The 22,031-nt window shown below is 40.5% G+C and overlaps 2 protein-coding genes across 5 annotated transcripts in view; one reads left to right on the forward strand and one right to left on the reverse strand.

Moving 5' to 3' along the window:
- RSPH14 (radial spoke head 14 homolog) overlaps positions 1-1,667 on the forward strand; it is a 99,274-nt gene extending 97,607 nt beyond the window's left edge. The window contains exon 7 of the mRNA XM_078435665.2: positions 1,408-1,667. Coding sequence (XP_078291791.1) covers positions 1,408-1,457 — 50 coding nt within the window. The 3' untranslated portion in view covers positions 1,458-1,667. The remainder of the gene's footprint in view (positions 1-1,407) is intronic.
- The window catches only part of LOC132665198 (sodium/glucose cotransporter 1-like), a 57,475-nt gene that overhangs the window by 14,279 nt on the left and 21,165 nt on the right, over positions 1-22,031 (reverse strand). For all 4 annotated transcript variants that reach the window (XM_078435663.2, XM_078435661.2, XM_078435662.2 and 1 more), the window contains 6 exons: positions 21,429-21,534; positions 20,081-20,161; positions 15,354-15,574; positions 8,551-8,686; positions 5,964-6,071; positions 4,344-4,494 (listed from right to left, as the gene is read on the reverse strand). In XM_078435663.2, the coding sequence (XP_078291789.1) occupies positions 4,344-4,494; positions 5,964-6,071; positions 8,551-8,686; positions 15,354-15,574; positions 20,081-20,161; positions 21,429-21,534 (803 nt within the window). The remainder of the gene's footprint in view (positions 1-4,343; positions 4,495-5,963; positions 6,072-8,550; positions 8,687-15,353; positions 15,575-20,080; positions 20,162-21,428; positions 21,535-22,031) is intronic.

The following is a 22,031-nucleotide window of genomic DNA, read 5'->3' on the forward strand; positions in this document are numbered from 1 at the left end:
CTGGTATCTGTTAACTTAAATCCTCCAGCTTTGTTCATTTTCAGGAATTGCTTTGGCCTTTCTTTTCTTCTTCTTCTCCTTTTTTTTGGTTTTGGCTTTCTTTGCTCTTTACATGTCTGTCTTAATTTTAGAACTGGTTTGCCAATTTTTACATGCACAAATAAATCTGCAATTTTGACAAGGATTACTTTGAATATGTAGAATAATATGAAAGGAATATAGTGTCAATATTGAATCTTCTAATTCCTGGATATGGTATATTCCTTTATATACTTCAGTCTCATTAATTTTTCTCAACAATGCTTTGTAATTTTCAGCAATTTTCTCACTTTTGTGAGATTTATTCCTAAGTGTTTGATATGGTTTAATGACACTACAAATGATAATGTGTAAAATATGATTAATTCTTATATTTTGATCTTGTACCAGTCTTGTTAAATTCACTTTTAAATTTTAGCAGTTTGTCTATAAAGTCTTTTATGATAATTTTATTTCTATCCCCATGCCATTTATTTCCTTTTCTTACCTTTTTGTGCAGGATAGTACAACTCCAGCAAAACTTTGAATAAAAGTGGTTGTGGTGGACATTTGTGTCTAGTTCCCAATCACAGGGGAAAATATTTTCAGGTGTAAACATAAAGTATGATATATACTATAGGTTTTTTAATATATATGTATATTAAAATATACATATATATTTAAAAGCCAGAGTAAAGAAGTGCCTTTAAATTCCTAATTTTCTAAGATGAAACAATAAATAAATAGGCATTAAACATTCTAAATTATTTTCATCTGTTGTGATGATTGTATTATTTTCTCCTGTTTTCAGTTAATGTGGTCAAGTACGTTGATTGATTTTTGAATTAAAAAAACTATTCTTGCATTCCTGGAATAAACCCCAGATGGTCATGGTCTATTTTTCTTTTTCTATGTTACTGGACCTGCAAATATTCTGCTTAAAATTTCTGCATCTATGTTCATATTGGCATGGTATGTATTTTACCATGTTTTCTTTAGGCTTGCCTCAATCATATTTTAAAGATATCTCTTTTCAATGAGTTCTCAGGATACAAAATGAACATACAGTAGTGTACAAAATCAGTAATGTTTCTATACACTAACAATGAGTTACCTGAAAAAGAAATAAAGAAGACAATCCCATTTACAATAGCATCAAAAACAATAAAATACTTAGGAATAAATTTAAACAAGGAGGTGAAAGATTTCTACACTGAAAACTCTAAGATGTTGATAAAAGAAATTGAAGAAGACATAAATAAACAGAAAGATATCTTGTGTTCATGGACTAAATGAATTAATATTAATAAAATGTCCATACTACTTAAAGCCATCTGTGGATTCAGTGCACTCCTTATCAAGATTCTAACGGCATTTTTTTTTTAACAGAACTAGAAAAAGTAATCCTAAAATTTGTTTGGAATGACAAAAGACCCTGAATAGCCAAAGCAATCCCGAGAAAGAAGAACAAAGCTAGAGGAATCACACTTCTTGATTTCAAACTATATTACAAAGCTATAGTAATCCAAATAGTATGGTACTTGAATACAAAGAGATGCATAAACCAGTAGAGCAGAATTGAGAGTCCAGAAATAAACCCATACATATACAGCCAACTAATATTGGACAAAGGAGCCAAGAACACTCAATGAAGGTGGTCTCTTCAATAAATTTGTCCTGGGAAAATAGGATATTCACATGCAAAAAAATAAAACTAGATCCCTATCTTATACCACTCACAAAAATTAACTCAAAATGGATTAAAGATGGGGCACCTGGGTGGCTCAGTCAGTTAAGCATCTGACTTCGCCTTAGGTCATGATCTCACCATTTGTGAGTTTGAGCCCCGTGTCAGGCTCTGTACTGACAGCTCAGAGGCTGGAGCCTGCTTCAGATTCTGTGTCTCCCTCTCTCTCTGCCCTTGCCCCACTCGTACTCTCTCTCTCTCTCTCAAAAATAAACAAACATTAAAAAATTAAAAATGGATTAAAGACTTAAATATGAGACCTGAAACTATAACTCTCGGGAGAAAAGATAGAAAATAAGCTCCTTGATATGGGTTTTAGCAATGGGTTTTTGGATATGACTCCAAAATCTCAAGGAACAAAAGCAAAAATAAACAAATAGAACTAGGTCACACTAAAAAGCTTCTGCATAACACAAGAAACAACAAAATGAAAAGGCAACCACAGAACGGGATAAAATATTTGCAAACAACACATCTGATAAGGGGTTAATATCCAAAATATATAAGGAACTTATACAACTCAATAGCAAAACAAAATATAACATATTCCAAGTAATCCAATTAAAAACTGAGCAGGGGCGCCTAGGTGGCTCAGTTGGTTGAGTGTCCAGCTCGATTTTGGCTCAGGTCATGATCCTAGGGTCATGGGATTGAGCCCTGTGTCAGGCTCCATATTAAGTGTGGAGCCTGCTGAAGATTCTCTCTCTCCCTCTCTCTCCCTCTCTCTCTCCCCCTCTGCCCCTCTCCCCTGCTTGCACTCTCTCTCAAATAAAAAAAAAAAAAAACCTGGGCAAAAGACCTGAATAGACATTTTTTCCAAAGAAGGTATTCAAATGGCCCATAGGTACATGAAAATGTGCTCAACATCACTAATCGTCAGGGACATGCATATCAAAACCACAGTGAACTATCATCTCATACCTGCTGGATAGCTATTCTCAAAAATGCAAGAGATAACAAATACTAAGTATTGATGAGGATGCAGAGGAACAGGATCCCTTGTATACTGTATGCTGGAATGCAAACTGATGAAGCCACTATGCAAAACAACATGGAGGTTCCTCAAAAATTAAAAATTGAATTACCATATAATATAGCAATACTACTTGTGGGTATATATTTGAAGGAAACCAAATCACTGTTATGAAAAGATATCTGTACCCTCATGTTCATTGCAGCTTTATTTACAGTAGCTAAGCCATGGAAACAATCTAAAGGTCCACTGACAGATGTTTGGATAAAGAAAATATATGGATACACAATGGAATATTATTCAGTCAAAAAAAGGAAAGAAATCCTGCCATTTGTGACAACATGGATGGACCTTAAGGGCATCATGCTAGGTGAAATAAATCAGACAGAGGAAGACAAATACCGTATGATCTCACTTACAGGTGGAATCTAAAAACACCAAACTCCTAGAAACAGACAGCAGATTGGAGGCTGCCAGAGGTGAAGAGGGTATGGAAGAAATGGATAATGGAGGTTAAAGGCACGAGCTTCCAGTTATAAGAAAAATAACTTCTGGGATGCAATGTCCAGCATGGGGATTATAGCTAACAACACTGTATTGTATATTCAAAAGTTGCTGGGATGGCAGATTTTTAAAATTCTCATCACAAAAAAATATGTACCTATGCGTGATGACGGGTATTAACTAAATTAATTGTGGAACTTCTTGAACCTCTGGGTAATGATCCACCAGTTTTGGAAAATCTTGGCCATTATCTTTTCAAAATTGCTTCTTCCCAAACTATTCCTCTCTTTCTGTGATTCCAAGTGACATATATATTATTCTTATGATTGCATTCCATGTATATCTTCATTTTGTGCATGTGTTTCATTTTTGATATTGTCAATTGATCCATTGCCAATCCATTAATTATCTGCTATATCCAATCGTTAACCCATCCAAGTTCTTAATTTCAGATATTTATTTTTCTTTTTTTAAGTTTATTTATTTATTTTGAGTGAGAGAGAGGGAGAGAAAGAGAGAGAGAAAACATGAGTTGAGGCACAGAGAGAGAGAGAATCCCTATGGAGTAAAGACAGCAACTGTGTTTTACACATATACATCCCCCACCCCATGCCTAGCATGGTGCTGTATGGCATCATGGTTAACAGCATGGTCCTGAGATGGACATGTTCTCCTACTTACTGCGTGATGTCAGGTAGACCAATTTCCTTCTCTGAGCCACTCTCCCCCCATTGATTGGTAAGATGAGAATAAGAACAGCAAAACTTACCTTTAAAGGTTGTCATGAGGACTAAATGAGACAATGAGGTAATTCTGTAAATTTCCTCACAAGGACTCTTTGGGGGGGGGGTACATTAAACTATGCTAGCATTTTTTAATTATCGTGATTATTATTTTTTCCCTAATGGAAACAAGTTTCTTTGTGATTTTAAAAACAATACATCATCATTGCAAAACTGCAGCAAAAAAGTACAACCATACTGTATTTAAACAAAATAATTCTTATATACAGTATGATAGCCTAATTTTTCACATAATCACTTCTGGTGGGCATTGTTTTCATTGACAGCAGAAACTAGCATGGTTAGAGGAGTCCTTCACCTTCCTGTTACCATGAGCTCCTTTTCAGTGGCCATAGGCCGAATCTGGGTATAGATGTCCATTGTGAACAGGGTGCTGGCACAGTTGAAAATAGAAGTCAGGGAGGACATGAGAGAGGCCCATAGTGCGGACAGCATCAAGCCTCGTATGCCTAGAAGAGAAGGGACATTTCCTAGACCTCCAGCTCTCTGGCCATGCCAGGAGATGCCTTAGGCCTCCTAAGGCACTTTTCTATATACTACATTTTCTCCTACAAAAAACATTCAAATTTTATTTGGAGTGGCATTCCATCTAAAATAGATTAAAGCATTACATTTGTCCTTGCTTTGTGATGAAACTTACTAGTTTCCTGCACTGTCTTTATATAATAATGAGAGTTAATATCTCTTGGGTGGTTATTTTGTGCCAGAATATTTCCTTGGGCATTAGCCTGTACCATCTTCCCTACAGCCCTGTGAGATGGACTCCACTGCTGCCTCACTTTAGAAGCCAGTGGCTCAGAGAAGGTTCAGACTGGAGGCAAGGGATGTGACTCCTTGTGTCCCAGTGTCCTCATCTCTAAAGTGGGCATAAAAGTACCTATCACACAGGGCTGTTGTTAAGATTAAGTTAAGCAGATGGGTTAACAGAGAGCAAGCACTCATAAAATGTGAGCTATTAACATAACAATCTAATATTTTCACCTGAAAGGCTATCCTACTGCAGGGACTTGACTCTGCAGAATGATTTCTACGTGTTGATGGGAGAGCCTGAGGCTTAACTGGAGCCTGAGCTGGAGGCCCACTGCAGCAAGGTTCCCAGTGTATTCTGTAGGCTACTGGGCCAGGCAAAGACTGGTGTCCTTGCATCTACCTCCCTTCAGGTGCCCTGCAGTTGACCCTCACTTGAAGCCCTGGGTGCTTTAGGATGGGCTCAGCTGCGTAACCTGGACAACTTCCTTCCTGAACTGTGCAATGGTCAGTATTTCTCTCACTCAGATTCCATCTCTATTGGATTTTATGGAAATAGCTCAACTTTGATCTCTAGAGCTCTTACTGATCTTTAGAGCTAATATGGGATTTAAAAAATGTTTGGCCATCTCCATGGGATTTGAGGAAGTAGTTGAGATGAACACACAGACTCACTGTTAATTTGCAGTGAAAGCCATCTCACTGTTGGTGAACTGTCCATCTCCCTGATCACCCAGTGGACATAAGCTCTTTGAGATCAGGGCTAGGTATTGCTCATCTCTGCCTTCTCATTGCTTAGGACGATGCCTGGCACAGAGTGGAGCCCTCCAGCGGAATGAGTGAGTAAAAGCTTGAGTTAAGCAGGGGAAGTGAATAATGCAAATCGTGGGCATGAGCTAGCTGTGCCTCTGAGAGTATATACCTTGTGTGAGCGTGTGAGAGATGATGGAGAAGGAGGCCCGGCTCCTTCCCTCAGGGCAAGCAAAGCTCCATTTACATCACTAATGTCCCCCCTACTTCACAGCCAACATTTCCACCCAGAAAGATGGGCTGCCTGGTAGATAAGCCACCCCCAGCTTTCACACTGCTAACTATCCACTTAAAGCCTGAGGGCACAGGTTCCAATGGGGACACAGATGATGTGGTTTCCACGGCAGGGCCCATCTCTTACCTTCGGGAAGCAGCTCTACCACCAGCACCGGGTAGGCAATGGAGCTGCAACCAGTTCTGGTGCCACAGAACCTCTCACATACTGAAGGTACAACACATGCCACTTTATCTGCAAGGGGAGGTAACAGTCAGGTCACACCAACATGTTGGCCTTAGAGCTCTAGAATCTGAGTTGAAGGAAAGGGAAGCAAATTAGGAATCCTATGTGGATGTCAGATTGGTCTACTGGTGACAGCTCCAATTCATGATCCTTCTCAGGAGGATCACTCCTTAGGAGCTTGGGGTAGAGGCAAGGGCTAGGAATTAGGCTCCTAGGAGCCAGATCAATCAGGGCTTCTACCAATTCACTGCTTGACCCCACGCATGTCATATGGCCTCGACATGCCTTTCAGTGACCACTGCTAGGTGACAGATTATTCATCCACATACTAATGCGTGAACAACTCATAACCTTATTTGCTTAGCCCTCACAGGAGTGTTATTTCGGAGTATTTGGGAAGGAATTTTGGACAAAGGGAAGGAAAGGGAGTGAATGTGATATGTTGTTTAAGAGCTTAAATTAGGAATATAAAGTTATAATCTGATATAAAGTTACCCAAAACAACAAATCAACTTTTATGACAAAGAAGCAGGATATTGCCCCAGTTTATGGGGCAAGCTATTTACTGGGGACAGCTATCGAGCCTAAGCACTGGTTACCAAACATCTTGAGGAAGACTAATACTAAAGCTTGATTAGAAACTCAAGGGGGCAGCTGCATCCATTTACATCTTCCCACTCTCCCTGCCTCCTGCTTCGGGTAACAGAACCTCTGTGACACTTGGGGTGGTATAGGAAGGGCCCAGGAGCCAGGCCTGGCCATTCTGGAAGTTCCTTCCCCTTGGCTACAAGACTGGTCCCTATCACTAAGTGAGTTCACTAAGACTCCTCTAGGATTTTTGCTGGAACTATAGGGAAAAGAAACAATTGGTGGGTATTGTTGAGCTGGTGGGATAGAGGTCTGCTGCAGCTGGTGACCACTTTGCCAACAGAAGGCCCGAGGATGACACTAGCTCTGAAGAAAGAGGAGCTAAAAAGGTGCATGTCATGTTCAACCAAGGGCCCCAAATAATACAGTGTCCTAAACAGAAAAACAGATTTCAAGAACCACACCTTGGCAGTTGGCAGTGTCTGGCCCCCAGCTCTGGCCAGGGGAGAGACCCAGAATCTAGGGCCAAGAGCACTTGGGTTATTGGAAAAGCATATTCTTCCAGGAACATGGACAGGTGCCAAGCTTCCATGATAAGTGGCTTTCTGGCTTTATACACCTGGCATGTGCAAATGGATATGTGAATCTGGCCATTTCTGAGGACTAGGAACAGGTGGTTCCTGGCTCTTCTCACCCCAAGGGCTCTCCACCAGTGCATCCCATCAACTCTGTTCATCCCTTGGTCAGAAGGCTGGAGAGAGTTGGGGTTCTCGAAACCCACTCCAGCTAGAAGGAGAGGCCATTCCCCGCTCTTTTTCCCTCTCCCTAAGTAGTTTCTTCTCTAGAGTCCAAGATATATGTGACTCTTCCCAGTCTTCTTCTTTAGTGAGCAGGGTGGTCTCTGCTGTGGAGTGGGTTAGGGAGGCAGGTCCACAAAGCCCAGGACATTCTGGAGTCCTAAAGAGCACAGCAGCATATTTCTTAACCAATGAGGAGGCATGAGACCCCCAAATGCCACCTGACAGTCAAAGACCAAATCTGGGAATGCTGAAACAAGGCCTTTCTCTCTGTTAAAACTGGAAGGGAATTAGGATTAAAAAGAGGCATGCCTCGGGGCAGAACGAAGGATGAATTAGGCTTAGAGATGTCTCCTGCACCTGTTACTTAGCAATAAAAAGTGTTTTACATTCTGTTTGGCCTTGTCAAAGATCAGCAGCAGAAGATTCCCATGGAAGCCATCTGCTTTGCGATAGTGGCTGCACCTATCAGAGAAAGTGCTCCATGAAGGTTTAATGAATAAACAAACCTGGTACCTTGAGAGACAGTACGGCTAGTAAGACAAGGTTGAAATGGGAATAAGACATCCGCAGAATTATGATAGCTCATTAAGGGAAACAGAGATGCTTTAATGGCATTTAGTAGAAAGAACGTGGGCCTGAGTCAGACCCACTTTGGGGGTTTACATAAAGCTCCCCCTCTGACAAGCCCTCCTCAAGGTCTAAGTGAGCAGTGATAGCATCTTTCAGATCCCCAGCACAGCACCTGGCACAAAGGCGTGCATGCCATGATGATGCATCAGTGCAAGGGGAGTAAGTAAGCCTTCCTGCAGATTGTGCCTCCAAGCCCTGGCAGAGACTGGGCTCTGGCTGCATGGAGCATCGGTCAGCTCTTCCCTGCCTGAACTCTTCGCACGGAATTTCTCTCTTGCCACCTACATCCATGGTCTCTGCCAGACTTCTGTTCGGCAGCATCCCTAATCCGAACCCCTTAGCTCCCTAGAAAGGAATCTGGGGCATCTCAACACCTCCCAATACTGTGGGAGGCCTGATGACCCTAAACGTCCTCTAGATCTCTAAGAAAACAGAAGATCAGTGTGAACACATCAGAATTAAGAATTTACCCGGGAACAAGATGCGGCTGATCATTCCCGGCATCACTATGCTAAACATGGGCAGCAGCTTCAGGTACCCACAAAGGACGCAGCCGCCTCTCACATGAGACATGTTCTTCCCTGCCAGGCATCGCTGGACAAAAATCTGCCAAGGAAACACAGATGGGTGAGGTGGGGGGTGGAGCTATCAGTGAATCAAGTGTGGGCTACCACGGCACAGACAGGATAACTGTGACCTGCTGCAGCAGCAGGATGTGCCCTCTGGTGGGTTCTTGCTAAGCTGCTCACCCCAATCGTCCAGGCATCTTCAGGGCAGGCAGGGCCAGAGGAGATGCACGTGACCAATAGCATGTTTTGCTCAGTGCACAGTTGCCTGAAGGGACAGGAATGGTGTGCGTGACCTTGGCCTCATTGTTAGCACTGCAAACCAATTACAGAGGCACAGTGCTTATGAACTGTCCCCTGGCAAGGACGAGACTCCCTCCTAGAGGGCACAGACTGTCCCTGTGGGGCCAGAAGGAAGAAGGCCCTTGTGACATCAATCAAAGCAAAGGGTCCCCGGCACCAAATGAATTTTCAGAACTGGGACTAACTTTGTTCATCTAAATTGAAATGAACCAGTATAGATCTTTAAAATGCAAAATCTCCTAGGAGATGTCTCACGACCCATTTCATAGTGCTCCTGCCATGAGAAGCAGTGTGCACTCAGGCCAAACAGAATGCTACAGCTGGCAGGTGGAGAAGCACTTAAGAAAGCACATAAAGACATGGTCCGGTGCATCACAACAATGCAGTATTATGTATGTACTCAAAGTTCGTTTCTGAAAAACATTTAGATAGTGTGAAAAATGCTCACAGTGTGATGGTAACTAAAAGGCATACAGGATCCAACAGCAGGCTGTACACCGTGGCTCTGTACTGAGAAAAAAAGTGCACAGGAATAAAGTGACATGGTTAGAGTGGTTAATCCTGGCATGGTAAAATTAGCAGGCAGGATGGTCATCTTTATGTTTTGTTTATTGTCCAAATGCATCATTTTAATAATAGGAGGAAGAGTCCCAAAGTGGTGCTCCTCATGCAACAGGTACTGTTTCTCAGGAGGTCCACTGGTATCCTGTTGCTGGCCTCTCAGTGAACGCAGGCTTCCACTTGAGTGGGTGTGGGTGGGCAGCCAGGCTGCATTTCCTGGTCTTTACTTAGCCCAGTGCACAGAAGAGCCAGTCTCTCAAGAGAGGGGATGAAGGAGGAGGGCAAGGACAGAAAGTTGGCTCTCATTCTGAGGCAAGGGTGATCAGAAAGGCAGTACATCATCCATGTAGGAAGTCCTAAGCACTTTTGTACATTATCATATATTACAAAGTGGGGCAAAGAGAGGACTATTGTTTAAAAATGGTGGTGGCCCAAAGTTAATTTTCCTTCCCTCAGATTGTTTGCTTCTCTTTTAATCAAACATTTTTCTTAAGTCACTTTCTTTGCTAGTTAGAAGTTATGTATTCTACTTCTGTGTATTTAATAATGACCTGTAAAATTTTCACATAGATACAACTTCAAGTCTACAAATACAAGTCTTCACATCAACATCCCCACCCTTCTGAACAATTTAGAGTCCACAGACAGATTTAACTCCAAACTGTGGTCCAATATTTTAGTTTTGTTCTATTTTTCACTTCCTGTACTTGTATTATTATTTTTCAGCCCATTTGCTCAGGACCTGTCACTATCTTTGCTATTTTTCTTGCTCATGAGTATTTCTTTTCTTTTCTTTTCTTTTTTTTTTTTAACGTACATCCTTCAGTCCTTCTTTAGGGAAGGTTATGTCTTAATTTTGCCCTTGGTCATGAATAATACCTTAGCTGGGCATGTACTTTAGAGGTGACAGTTTCCTCAATGCCTTTGAAAATTTTACTCCTCTGCCATGGGTTATATGTCTGCAGCTGAGAAGCCTGTTGTTGGTATAACTGTCTTCTTTCATCAGTAATCTTTCCTCTTAGGTACCTTTCAAAATCTCCTCGTCTTCGATGTTCTGAACTTTCATTACGGTTTCATTCCATTTCTTTGTGTGGATTTGTAAATTATTTCTGCTTGAGATTCACTGTGATTCTGGAATCCAATGCTTCCTGCTCTTTTAGCAGTGGCAAAACTTCTCAGCCACTTTCTCTTAAAATATTGCTTCTCTCTCCTTTTCTTCTGGAGCTCCAACGAGATATATTTTAATCCTGATTCTCTCTTCCATGTCACTTTGTTTCCCTTTCATACTTTCCAGCTTTGTGCTTTCAATTTCTTTAGTTATCTCTTTCAGATGACTATTTTTTCCCCTTCAGCTATGCTTAATCTGCTAGTTTTTTAATGTTTATTTAAGTAACCTCTACACCTAATGTGATCTACGACTCTGAGATCAAGAGTTGCATGCTCCTCCCACTGAGCCAGCCAGGTGCTCCTTTAATCTGCTATTTTAACAGCTACTGAGTTTCACATTTCAGCAAGCCTATTTTTCATATCTAGAAGTTTGATTATTCAAATCTGACTTATCATTTTGGTAGAATGGTGTTAATGTTTTTAGTTCCATTTTTATTTCTTTAAACTTTTTTTTTTTTTGTATTTGGTATTGTATACCTCAATGTTCTGAAGTTTGGGGGTATTAATTCTGCTGTTTCTGGCTCAAGGTGGTTTGATTCTTCCGTGTCTTCTAATTTCAGCTTAGGGGCTCGTGTTGGGCAGGCATTCATTTGTGGGAATCCTGCAAGACCTCGGCTGAGGGTGCATCTCTCCAGGGAAAATCTGCCATTACTCCTGCCGGGTCAATGTGTAACAAATTTTGGATGAGTTTATGTTCATTTCTTCCCATGGGGTTTCCCTGACAATTCAGGGAATTAAATTAAATTAAAAATTTAAATTAAACACCTAAATGTATAGGAAGGCTAGTCTTCCCTTGTGAGTTCTCAGGGGAGAATTTTTCTTCCTCCTGGGGCCCAGGTTGATTTTGTTTGTTTGTTTGTTTGTGTGTTTGTTTTCAGCTATTTCTCCTTGCTGGTGGGCAGATATTTTCCCAGTCCACCTTTTCACTGAGGTAACAACCTTCACTCTTCACCACTCATGAACTCAAGGCCTTTCTCCTGTTCTCACCTGGCCAGTTAAACCTAAGCCTCGGAAATCCTTGCTTGGCAAATGCTCTCAGGGCACCATAGGTGTTAGTGTCAGCTTAACTCTCTCTCTCTTTTAAATGTTTATTTACTTATTTTTGAGAGATAGAAAGAGATACAGAATATGAGCAAGGGAGGGGTAGAGAGGAGAGAGAGAATTCCAAGCAGGATCCACCCTGTCAGTGCAGAGCCCAACGTGGGGCTCAAACTCACCAACCGTGAGATCATGACCTGAGGTGAAACCAAGAGTCAGATGCTTAACCAACTGAGCCACCCAGGTGCCCCTCAGCGTAACTCTCTTGAGTTCACTACTCTCTTTGGTTTTTTGGCCTCTGGAGATTTTCTTCCTTTCTTATGAGCTTTGCTATGACTACAAAAAGATGCTTGTTACATTTTACCCAGTAGGACTAGAAAATTTTGTTATGGGAGGTAGTTCAGGAAATCTAGTTTACCCATTGTCAGAAGTGAAAGGCCAGGGGCAACTTTTAAATTTGCAGAAGAAACTGAAAAGAAAAATACAGAAAGATCAATAAACATGTGATAAATAGATCGGCAAAAATACAAATAAAAAAAAAATCCTCAGAGCTATATTAGAGAGAATACCCATGTATTGTGCTCTGGATCTCATTTCTTGTCTTTCCACTCACTACATTTTAAAGACCCTTTAGTGTTGCTACAGGTCATCTAGTCCATTGCTCTCATGACTGCACGGTATTCCACAGTCTTACTGCCTCCATGCCATTTTATCTACCCACTTAGGAGTAACCAGCACAATCAACATTGTGATCAACATTGCATATTATAGTCCCTCATGAACTTGCATGAGGATATTTTAGGTAGCTTCTGAGGAACACCACTGCTAGCTCAGAGTACGATATACTTACTTTTATAAAATACTGCTGGATTACCCTCCAGAACAGATCACACCAGTCTATACTTCCACCAGAAGTACACGAGTTTTTTTTGTTTTTGTTTTTGTTTTTTGAGAGAGACAGAGATAGTTTAAGTGGGGGAAGGGCAGAGAGAGAGGGAGACAGAGAATCCCAAGCAGGCTCCACACAGTCAACACAGAGCCCAGCTTGGGGCCTGAATTCATGAAACCACGAGATTATGACCTGAGCTGAAACCAAGAGCTGGGTGCTTAACTGGCTGAGCCACCCAGGAGCCCTTGTGTGAGGGCTGACCTGGGCATTATCAATCTTTCTAATTTTGCCAGGCTTCTTGTGGTTTTAAGCTGTACTTATGTGATAACTCTGGGTTATATGTTTGTTAGCATTAATGCTTGTTTCAATTTCCTTTTTTATAAATGGCCTGTCATTATCTTTTGCCCACATTTCTATTGGAGCTCCTTTTTCTTATGGATTTGCTATTGTTTCTTATTCATGATAAATCCAATAATCTTCTCTAATCTGTCATCTGTTGACTTTATCTATGATACTCTTTGTTAAAAAGTACCTATTGTGTATGGGCCCCTGGGTGGCTCAGTCGGTTAAGTATCTACCTCTTGGTTTTGGCCCAGGTCATGATCTCAAAGTTCGTGGGCTTGAGCCCTGTGTTGGGCTCTATGCTGACCAGATTCTCTCTTTCTCCTTTAGGATTCTCCCTCCCTCCCTCTCTCTCTGCCCCTCCCCTGCTCATATGCTCACCAATACTCTTTCTCTCTTTCAAAAATAAACTTAAAGAAGTAAAAAATAAAAAGTACTTATATGTAATGTAATCAAACCAGTATGATTTGTACTCCCTGATATGTCTTAAAAATATTCTGTTATCTTCCTTAGATGCATAGTTTCACTTCCCACATTTAAGTCTTTAACCCACCTGAAGTCTACCTTTGTACTAAGTGCTGGCTGGGGGTGAAGTTTTGTTACTCCAGATAGTCCACTGGTTTTCTAACAACTAAGTTTTCTAACAAAGAGTATGTATCTCCCCCATTTCTTTCTTTCTTTCTTTCTTTCTTTCTTTCTTTCTTTCTTTCTTTCTTTCTTTCTTTCTTTCTTTTCATTTAGTTAGTTAGTTAGTTAGTTAGTTAGTTAGTTTTATTTTAAGTTAGGCTCCAAGCCCAACCTGGGGCTTGAATTCATGACCCTGAGATCAAGAGTCTGTATGCTCTACTAACTGAGCCAGCCAGGTGCCCCACACCCCTGTTGATTTCTGAAGCCTCCTTAGATACATATTAAATTCCTATAAGTACATAAATCTGCCTGACCTCTTTATTCTGTTCCATTAGTCTGTGTGTCTATTCTTGGATATTTCAAACTATTTTTATTATTGCTACCTTGTAGATGTTGAAATATCTGGTTTGGCAAGTTCTCTCCCTTTGTTGTTCAGTTTCAAACTTGGGTTAGGGATTTATAGCATTTTCTTCTTCCACAAAATGTTTAAACCTTTTTTTTATTGTGATATAAATATGAAAGTACACGGTAGCACATTAACAGCATACAGTCTAACACCCATCCAAATCGAGATGGAACATTGCAGGTACCCCAGAAGCCTCCCTGTGGCTCTTTTTTTTGTTTTTTGTTTTGTTTTGTTTTTTTGCAAAAATTAATGTGAAATTCACATAATATATAGTTAACCATTTTAAAGCGAACAATTCAGGAGCATTTAGTGCATTCCCAATCTTATGCAATTACCACCTCTCTCTACTTTCAAAACTTTTTCATCACTCCAGAAGAACAAACACATCCATTAAACTGTCCCCCTCCATTCCTTCTCTCCCAGCCCCTGGCAAGCACTAATTGGATTTCCATCTCTATGGATTTGCCTACTCTGGACATTTCATATAAAAGGAATCATACATTAGGTGATCTTTCTGTCTGGCTTCTTTCACTTAGTATAATGTTTCCAAGATCCATCTAGGTTGTAGTATGTGTTCCTACTTCATTCCTTTACATGGCTGAATAATATTCCAATGAATGGATACACATTCTGTTTTATTAATTCATTGGTGGGTGAACATTTAGATTGTTTCCACCTTGTGGTACTTGTGAATAATGCTGCTACATGGGACTTTTTTTCATCTCAACCCCTTCCCTTGCTCCAGATATGACTGCTTTCATGACTACTTTATTTCTTCCTTGCTTTTCTTTATATATATGCCAATTACTATGTATTCCTAAATGACACAAGTTAGCACTGCCTGTGTTAAACTTTATAAAAATGTAATCATGCAGTGCCTAGCCTTCTGTGTCTAAAATCAAGCTGTGAAGATTCATCCATGTTATTGTGTATAGCTGTACTTTCTTTTCATTTCTCTATTGCCTTTGCACCATGTGAATATTTCATAGCTTATTTAATGAGCTACCATTGATAGTGAGCCATATAATATTCAGAATAAATTTGAGTCCTTAAAAAAATCCAACTGAAATAGTGATTGGTTACATTTAATTTACAGACTCAGTTGGGGAAAACTGACATGTTTTTCATGTGATAATGATGGGAAGAAGGAAACAATGAAAATAGATGATGGGTTATAATGGGACTGTGAGTGAAATTCCTTTTAAACAGAATTTCTTATGAAGTTCTTTAGGCAATAAGTAAAGACTGGAAGGGAAACCTGATCACTGAGTGCAGTCAGGCCCGCTGTTGCCTATAGAGACTGGTAAAGCCTAGAATGCAATGAGACCGACCAGCCTCCAATGTAGTCACTTCACCTGCACCACGTCTAATTACCTGATCAGTGCACCAGTAGTATAAAGAGAGGGTGGAGACGCCAAAGACGATTCCAGGCCATGGGAGGTCTCCAGTGACGGGATCTCGGAAGATATGGAAAAAATCCAGGCGAGGAATAAAACACTCTGGCTTGGCAGTCCAATTTCCTTCATGGATTGGGTCTGGCTTACTATGTGGGTATTTATTCAGTAGCTCCTGGTATCCTCCCACTTCCTGAAAGGCTTAAAACATGATAAAATTTATCAGTATCTTACACCACACAATAACATATGTTTGAAGACCCAAGATTACAAAGTGAGACCCAGTTTCATTGACTGTACCTAGTATAAAAAGCACAATGGACTGAAAAATAGTCAAAACTGTATGTGCCTAAAAAAAGACATCATCTCTTCCAAAGAGAAATGGGAGTACAGTGGACATTGGTGGTTGTGTGCGCGCGCCCCCCCCACTCCAGCTTCTGGTAGCAGAACCCCTCTTTCCAGTTGCATTCCATCCTGTGTCGCTTAGGTGGGCCTCATCAAACTGTCCACCATTCCAATATGGCATGTGCCCCAGGCCTGGCCAATGCTCTGTCCCATGGGCAACAGCTGATGTGTCAGGAATAGATATGAGACCCAAACTGGGCTAATCAGAATCTGTCCCAGGAGACTTCTGCTTAAGGAACCAAAAAAGCCTTCTTCCTTTCTTTGGGGTTCTGAGCTAGTCTGGCAGTTTGAAGCTCTCTTGTTTACCTGGTTCATTCAGAACCCTGGATCTAGGCATAACTGAAGGTACTGTGCCCCTGGAATTTTTACTTACGTGAGCCAAGAAGGTATTTACTTGCTTATGCTAGTTTTGAACTAAAGTTCTATCACAAGCTTTCTAAAGAATCTTGGCTAGAATAGAAATTAATATTCACTTTCCTGCAATGCCAACAAAATGTTTATAAAATGTCATATTTGAAATTTTCCTCAGTCATAGCATTCATCTGTCAATATCCTAAGTGGTATACAATCTTAACATTAAAAAAAAATGTTTTTAAAAGGCACAAAACACCCATAGTTCCACTTAACTAAAAAATTCCCTTTATTTTGGCATATTAAAACATGTTCCTTTGATACAGATTTGATTATTGAAATGTGTTCAGAATCATTTAGAGTTGAAAGTAGTCAATAAAAGAATACTGAGTGAAGACACCTCATGGCACTTCTATAAATGAATTCCATATGGATTAAAAGAAAGCAAAATACTAAACTACAAAGTTATTAGAAAAAAACAGAATATCTTCATGAACTACAGAACTAGAGAGTTGAGTTAGTCTACCTTCTTAGACAAGTCACAAAAAGGAAGAGGAAAGTTGGTAAATTTGACCTCAAAATTTAAAATTTATATGACTGAAATCAAGTTAAAAATCTGTCAGGCCAAAAGAAGAAATTTGTGTCATGTATAAAGAACTCTTATACACCAATAGCCAAGGGAAACTACTCAGAAGAAATATAGTAGAGAATATGAGTGGGTAATTTACAAAAGAGGAACTCCAAATGGCCACTAAGTATATAAAATGATGCTTAACTTCACCAGTCTCTAGAAACTTCCAGTTAAAACAAGAATGAGATACTTTTTTTTTCCTTCCCCTATTTGGCAAATTTTTAAAAAGGCTTAAAACATCAATTATTGGCTGTAAGGGTAGGGAACACATATTCTGACATATATTGCTGAGAATATGTTAATACAGCCACTTTGGAGGATAATTTAGGGTATGTCTCAACAAAGCTGGGTTTATTCCAGGAATTCAAGATTGAGTTAACACTGAAAAATAATTCAATATAATTCACCATGTTAACAGAATAAGGGAGAAAAATAATATAATCATCTCAGTAAATGTGGAAGAAACACTTGCTACAATTCAAAACCTGTTCATGATAGGGGTACCTGGGTGGCTCAGTCGGTTAGGCATCCAACTCTTGATTTCAACTCAGGTCATGTTCTCACAGTTCATGAGTATGAGCCTCATGTCGGGCTCTGTGCCGACAGCACAGAGCCTGCTTGCAATTCTCTCTCTCTCCCTCTCTCTCTGCCCTTCCCCCACTGGTGTGCTCTTGCTCTTGCTCTCCCTCCCTCTCTCTCAAAATAAATAACTTAAAAAAAAAAAAAACACGTTCATGATAATTCTAGCCAACTAGGACTAGAAGGGAACTTGTTAGCCTGGCAAAGAGTATTTACCAAAAATTGACAGCAAATGATTTATTTAATGGTGAAATATCCAAAGATTTCTCTCTAAATTGGCAAAGAGACAAGGATGTCTGTTGTCTCTACTTCTATTCAACACTGTACTAATGACCCTGGCCAGTGCAATAGGCAAGAAAAGGAAACAAAAGGTATAAAGTTTGGAAAGCAAGGGAAAAAAAGATAACTTCTTGACCTGGGTACTTGTTACCAGGCTGTGTTCACTTTGTGATATCTCATCTAGCTACATACTTTGACTTGTGCACTTCTCAATAAAGTTTACTACAAATACAAAAACAAAAAGATTTAATAGATCTCCATTCACGGACATAGAAATTTGCCCAAGATATAGAACCAGTGGTGGAATAACAGGCTGCAAAATTTTGTTTTGATTCTGTTAAAATATGTCTCTCATAGATTAAAAAAAAGATTGTATACATGAAGAATATATCTGGAAGGATATATACAAAACTAATAATACTAGTTGTCTCTGGAGAGTTGAATTGAGAAACTGAGAGCAATGAATATTTCACTGTGTACCTTTTTGTTTTGTTTACCTTGTGTGTGTACTACCTAAAAATTAAAAACAAAAAATTGCAACTGGATGTGTATGGGGTCTCATGGTGACTAGTTTGGACAATACTCATTTGGATGTATAAGATCTTGTATATTTTTAAAAGAAAACAATTATTCCATTAGTTTAAAATAGTTTACCTACCAACATCAATGCCCTAATTATAAAAAAATCCCATTACATTTCTCAGAAAAAGTCTTAGTCTGTTTGGGCAGTTATAAGAAAATACCATAGGTTGGGTGACTTACAAACTGCAAATATTTACTTCCCATGGCTCTGGAGGCTAGGAAGTCTGAGGTCAAGTGCTGGATGATTGGGTGTCTAGTGAGGATCCCCCTCCTGGCTCATACATGGCTATCTTCTCAATGTGTCCTCAAATGGTGGAAAAAGTGAGGGGGCTCTCTGAGGTCTCTTTTATAAGGATACTAATGCCATTCATGAGTGCTCTGCTCTTATGACCTAATCAGTTCCCAATGGCTTCGCCTTGGGGGTTAGGATTTCAACATATGAATTTTGGGAGGGAGACGAATATTCAGTCTATAAGAGTAAAGAATATATAATTACTTAGAGATATAATTGCTAACATTAAGTGGAATATTCCACCTGCTCCTAAAGTTTAGTCAGATGTCATTTTCAACTATTGGGGTGAGGGTGGCAGATTTTAAAAATGTTGATGTTTAACACTAGTACACAATTAAAAACAATGGCTTAATGTGTTCTATAGTTTAGGGTTTTGTCATTCAAATTAGTCAGTGCTTCCCAATTCATTAAAAAAATTCCTTAGATTATGCCTGATGTGTATTTTGTGTTTCAGCGATATAGCTCTGAGTACACCTCATGGCACACTAATGCTTACTGAATGTTAAGAGTGAGGACTACGTGACTCTGTTTGATTCTATCATTTCTCATTCAATGGGGCTCAACAACATGCTTTACGGAACCACAGTCCTTCAACTGTATTCACGTACCATTTCAATAATTTTTCAATACCTGAGACAAGAGTTTTTCCTTCTAGATTTATGTAAGACCAATCTCTGACCCATGGAGCAGTGGGTAACACCATCCTCACTGAGGTCATTATCTTAGCTAGTGGGAGAAAACTATCATTTTAAGGTTAAATGTATTTGCCATTACAGGTATTATAATATGTTAGTTCACATAGTGGAATTTGGTGTTTAGAGACTCAGCTATGATTTCTGCTCTTAGTGTGTCTCATGGGCAAGTTACTTAACTGAATAACTCAGTTTCCTCATCTGTAAAATGGGGATAACAATAGTAGTTATGCATCACAGTGATGTGAAGATTAATATGGATAAATGCCTACGTGGTACCTGATACTCGCTTTCTGTTAGCTATTATTTTCATTCTTACCACTTAATAAGCACCTACCATATGCCTCAGACTGCACACTGTGCAGGATACAATGGTTTTGGTTCTTAAGAAGTTCTGGAGCTGAGGGGTATGATTTATTTATATGACACAATCAATGAACAATCAAGGTATGTATCACAAAAATATCAAGGTGTGTGTAGTAGTGATTTGAGTCCACAGAAGAAAAGACATGTAGATGGAATAATAACAGAATCACATTTTTGGAGGTGGGTCTTCTGTTGACCTTGATGGGTAGATGTAACTGTGTGGATGAAAAGGAGAGGGGCTTATAACTGCAGAGGAAGAGCATGGGCTGAGGCACGGAGGTGGGGATGAGTGTGGTGGGCCAGTCGATCACCGTCCCAAAGCACTACAGTTTGTCATTACCACTTCTACGTCTTCTGAAGTGAGCAAAGGTTTACTTCTCAACTTTTTGTGTGACCTGAGATAATGCTCTAAGGGATCTGAGGGCCTCAGTCTCCTCATCTGCAAAAGATGAAAGTGCTGAAATGGCCCCAGACAGCAATCAGACTGGAAGATTCCAGCCATGGTGCCCAGTCTTCCAAGATTGACTTACCAAAGACCATTAACAAGATTGATCCCAGAACCATAACAGCAGCATGTAAGGTATCAGTATAAACTACAGCTGCAAAACCACCTGAATAGGTAGGAGAAAGAGAAACAAAAGCAACATTTGAGACTCTCTGCTGCAAGTCACTTCTGTATCCCTATTCTACATGCTTGTCTCCTTCCAGATCTCTCCATTCACACCTTTGTACCTTTAAGTCAGTAGGTCTTACAGTAACATGCTTAGTCTTGGTACATCCTGTGTTCTCTCTTTAACATCCCTCATGATCTTTTGTTGGATTCTTATCTTGCCCTTCTATGTCCCAATTTCCCTTTACTTCCCATTTTTTGGATGAATGAAAAGCTGGTAGTTTTCCTAAGCAAAAAAGTACATCTTTAATCACAAAATCTCAGTTTGGAAGCAACAGTTAGCAGCATCTCTGGTCTCAACATGCTAGATGCCAGCAGCACCCCCCCCCCCCCCCTGGTTGGGACAACCCAAAATGTATCCAGACATTACCAAATGTCACCTAGGAAGAAACCCCCAACTCCCACTCCCTTGTGCATTGAGAGCCATTAATTGAGTGCATTCCATTCCCTACCCTGATCCTCCTCACTCAGACAGTGGTAAACTGCCAGGGACGCTCACCAGCATCCAAGATTTGCACTGTGGCTGGAAAAAACAAGTGATGAGGGCCCCCGCTCTCAAAACTTAGGCAGAGACTCTGGGACAGAATTGCCTACATAAAAGATGCTATCTGATGGCCTGACCAGGTTACCAGGTGACCAGGATGACTGAAGCTGCCGCCTCCCCCTAATTCCTTTTCTGTTTCTACTCTTTTACTTAGCAGCCTGCAGTGTCAGATGATGGCCCGCTCCAAACATGATCACTGCCATCCTTGCCAATGCCCTTAGAAAGCCCCCACTGGCCTGATCTGATTTCTAGAGGTAGTATGTCACTTAGGCACCCTGCCTCCATTATTTTCACTGTTCCACCCCCTCAGGCCTAGCAGTATGATCTATAGACTTAGGGAAAATGCAAAAGCTGAGACCCTCTGCCTCCTTGTCTACTAGCACTCCACTATAAGTAGTAGAGCTTTGGGGCGCCCGGGGTGGGTGGCTCAGTCGGTTAAGCGTCTGACTTTGGGTCAGGTCATGATCTCATAGCTCGTGGGTTCAAGCCCCGCGTCAGGCTCCAGGCTGACCGCTCAGAGCCTGGAGTCTGCTTCGAATTCTGTGTCTCCCTCTCTCTCTGCAATTCCCCCACTCACACTCTCTCTCTCTCAAAAATAAACATTAAAAAAAAAAGTAGAGCTTTTGTGTCGGTATAAATACCTGTGTGGTTACAGTAACCTCACCTGTGATGGTATAAATGCCCATAATTGTCAGCAAGATTATGGCGGCCAGGTAGACGTCTAACCCCAAAACCAGTCTCATGAACATGGCACCAGTACAGATCTCCACCTGAAATGAGTACAAAGGAAACAGGCTGCATTTTCATTTCCAGCTCAATCAACAGCAGTATCATAAAGACCCTAGAAGCCATCTGCAGGAAGTGGTCTATGGTTAGCACATTCACTCCGTCACTAATGGACATGGGGTGAGGCCTACCCAAGTTCTGTTGGGAAAAAAGGCTTATGCCCCATGAGTTCAACCAAGGTCAGCACTTTTAGGGCTTGGGTCAATCCAATGAATTCAGTTCATACAAAACTTAGCCTATTCCTCTCTAGACCCTTAGAACAGGGAACATGCTCAGAGAGTGAGCTGTTCTTATAGTTCTGCCATTGGAAGAGGCAAAGGGGACAGCTCAACAGGGGCTGGTAAGTTTTTTCTCTAAAAGACCAGATAATAAATACTGTAGGCTTTGCAGGCCACATACTGCCACTGCTTTCCACAACCATTTAAAACTATAAAAAGCCATTCTCAGCTCAAGGACTGTACAAAGCAGAACATCAGGTTGA

The sequence above is a fragment of the Panthera onca genome, chromosome D3 (genome assembly GCF_046562875.1).
Source record: "Panthera onca isolate mPanOnc1 chromosome D3, mPanOnc1 haplotype 2, whole genome shotgun sequence".
Taxonomy (NCBI): domain Eukaryota; kingdom Metazoa; phylum Chordata; class Mammalia; order Carnivora; family Felidae; genus Panthera; species Panthera onca.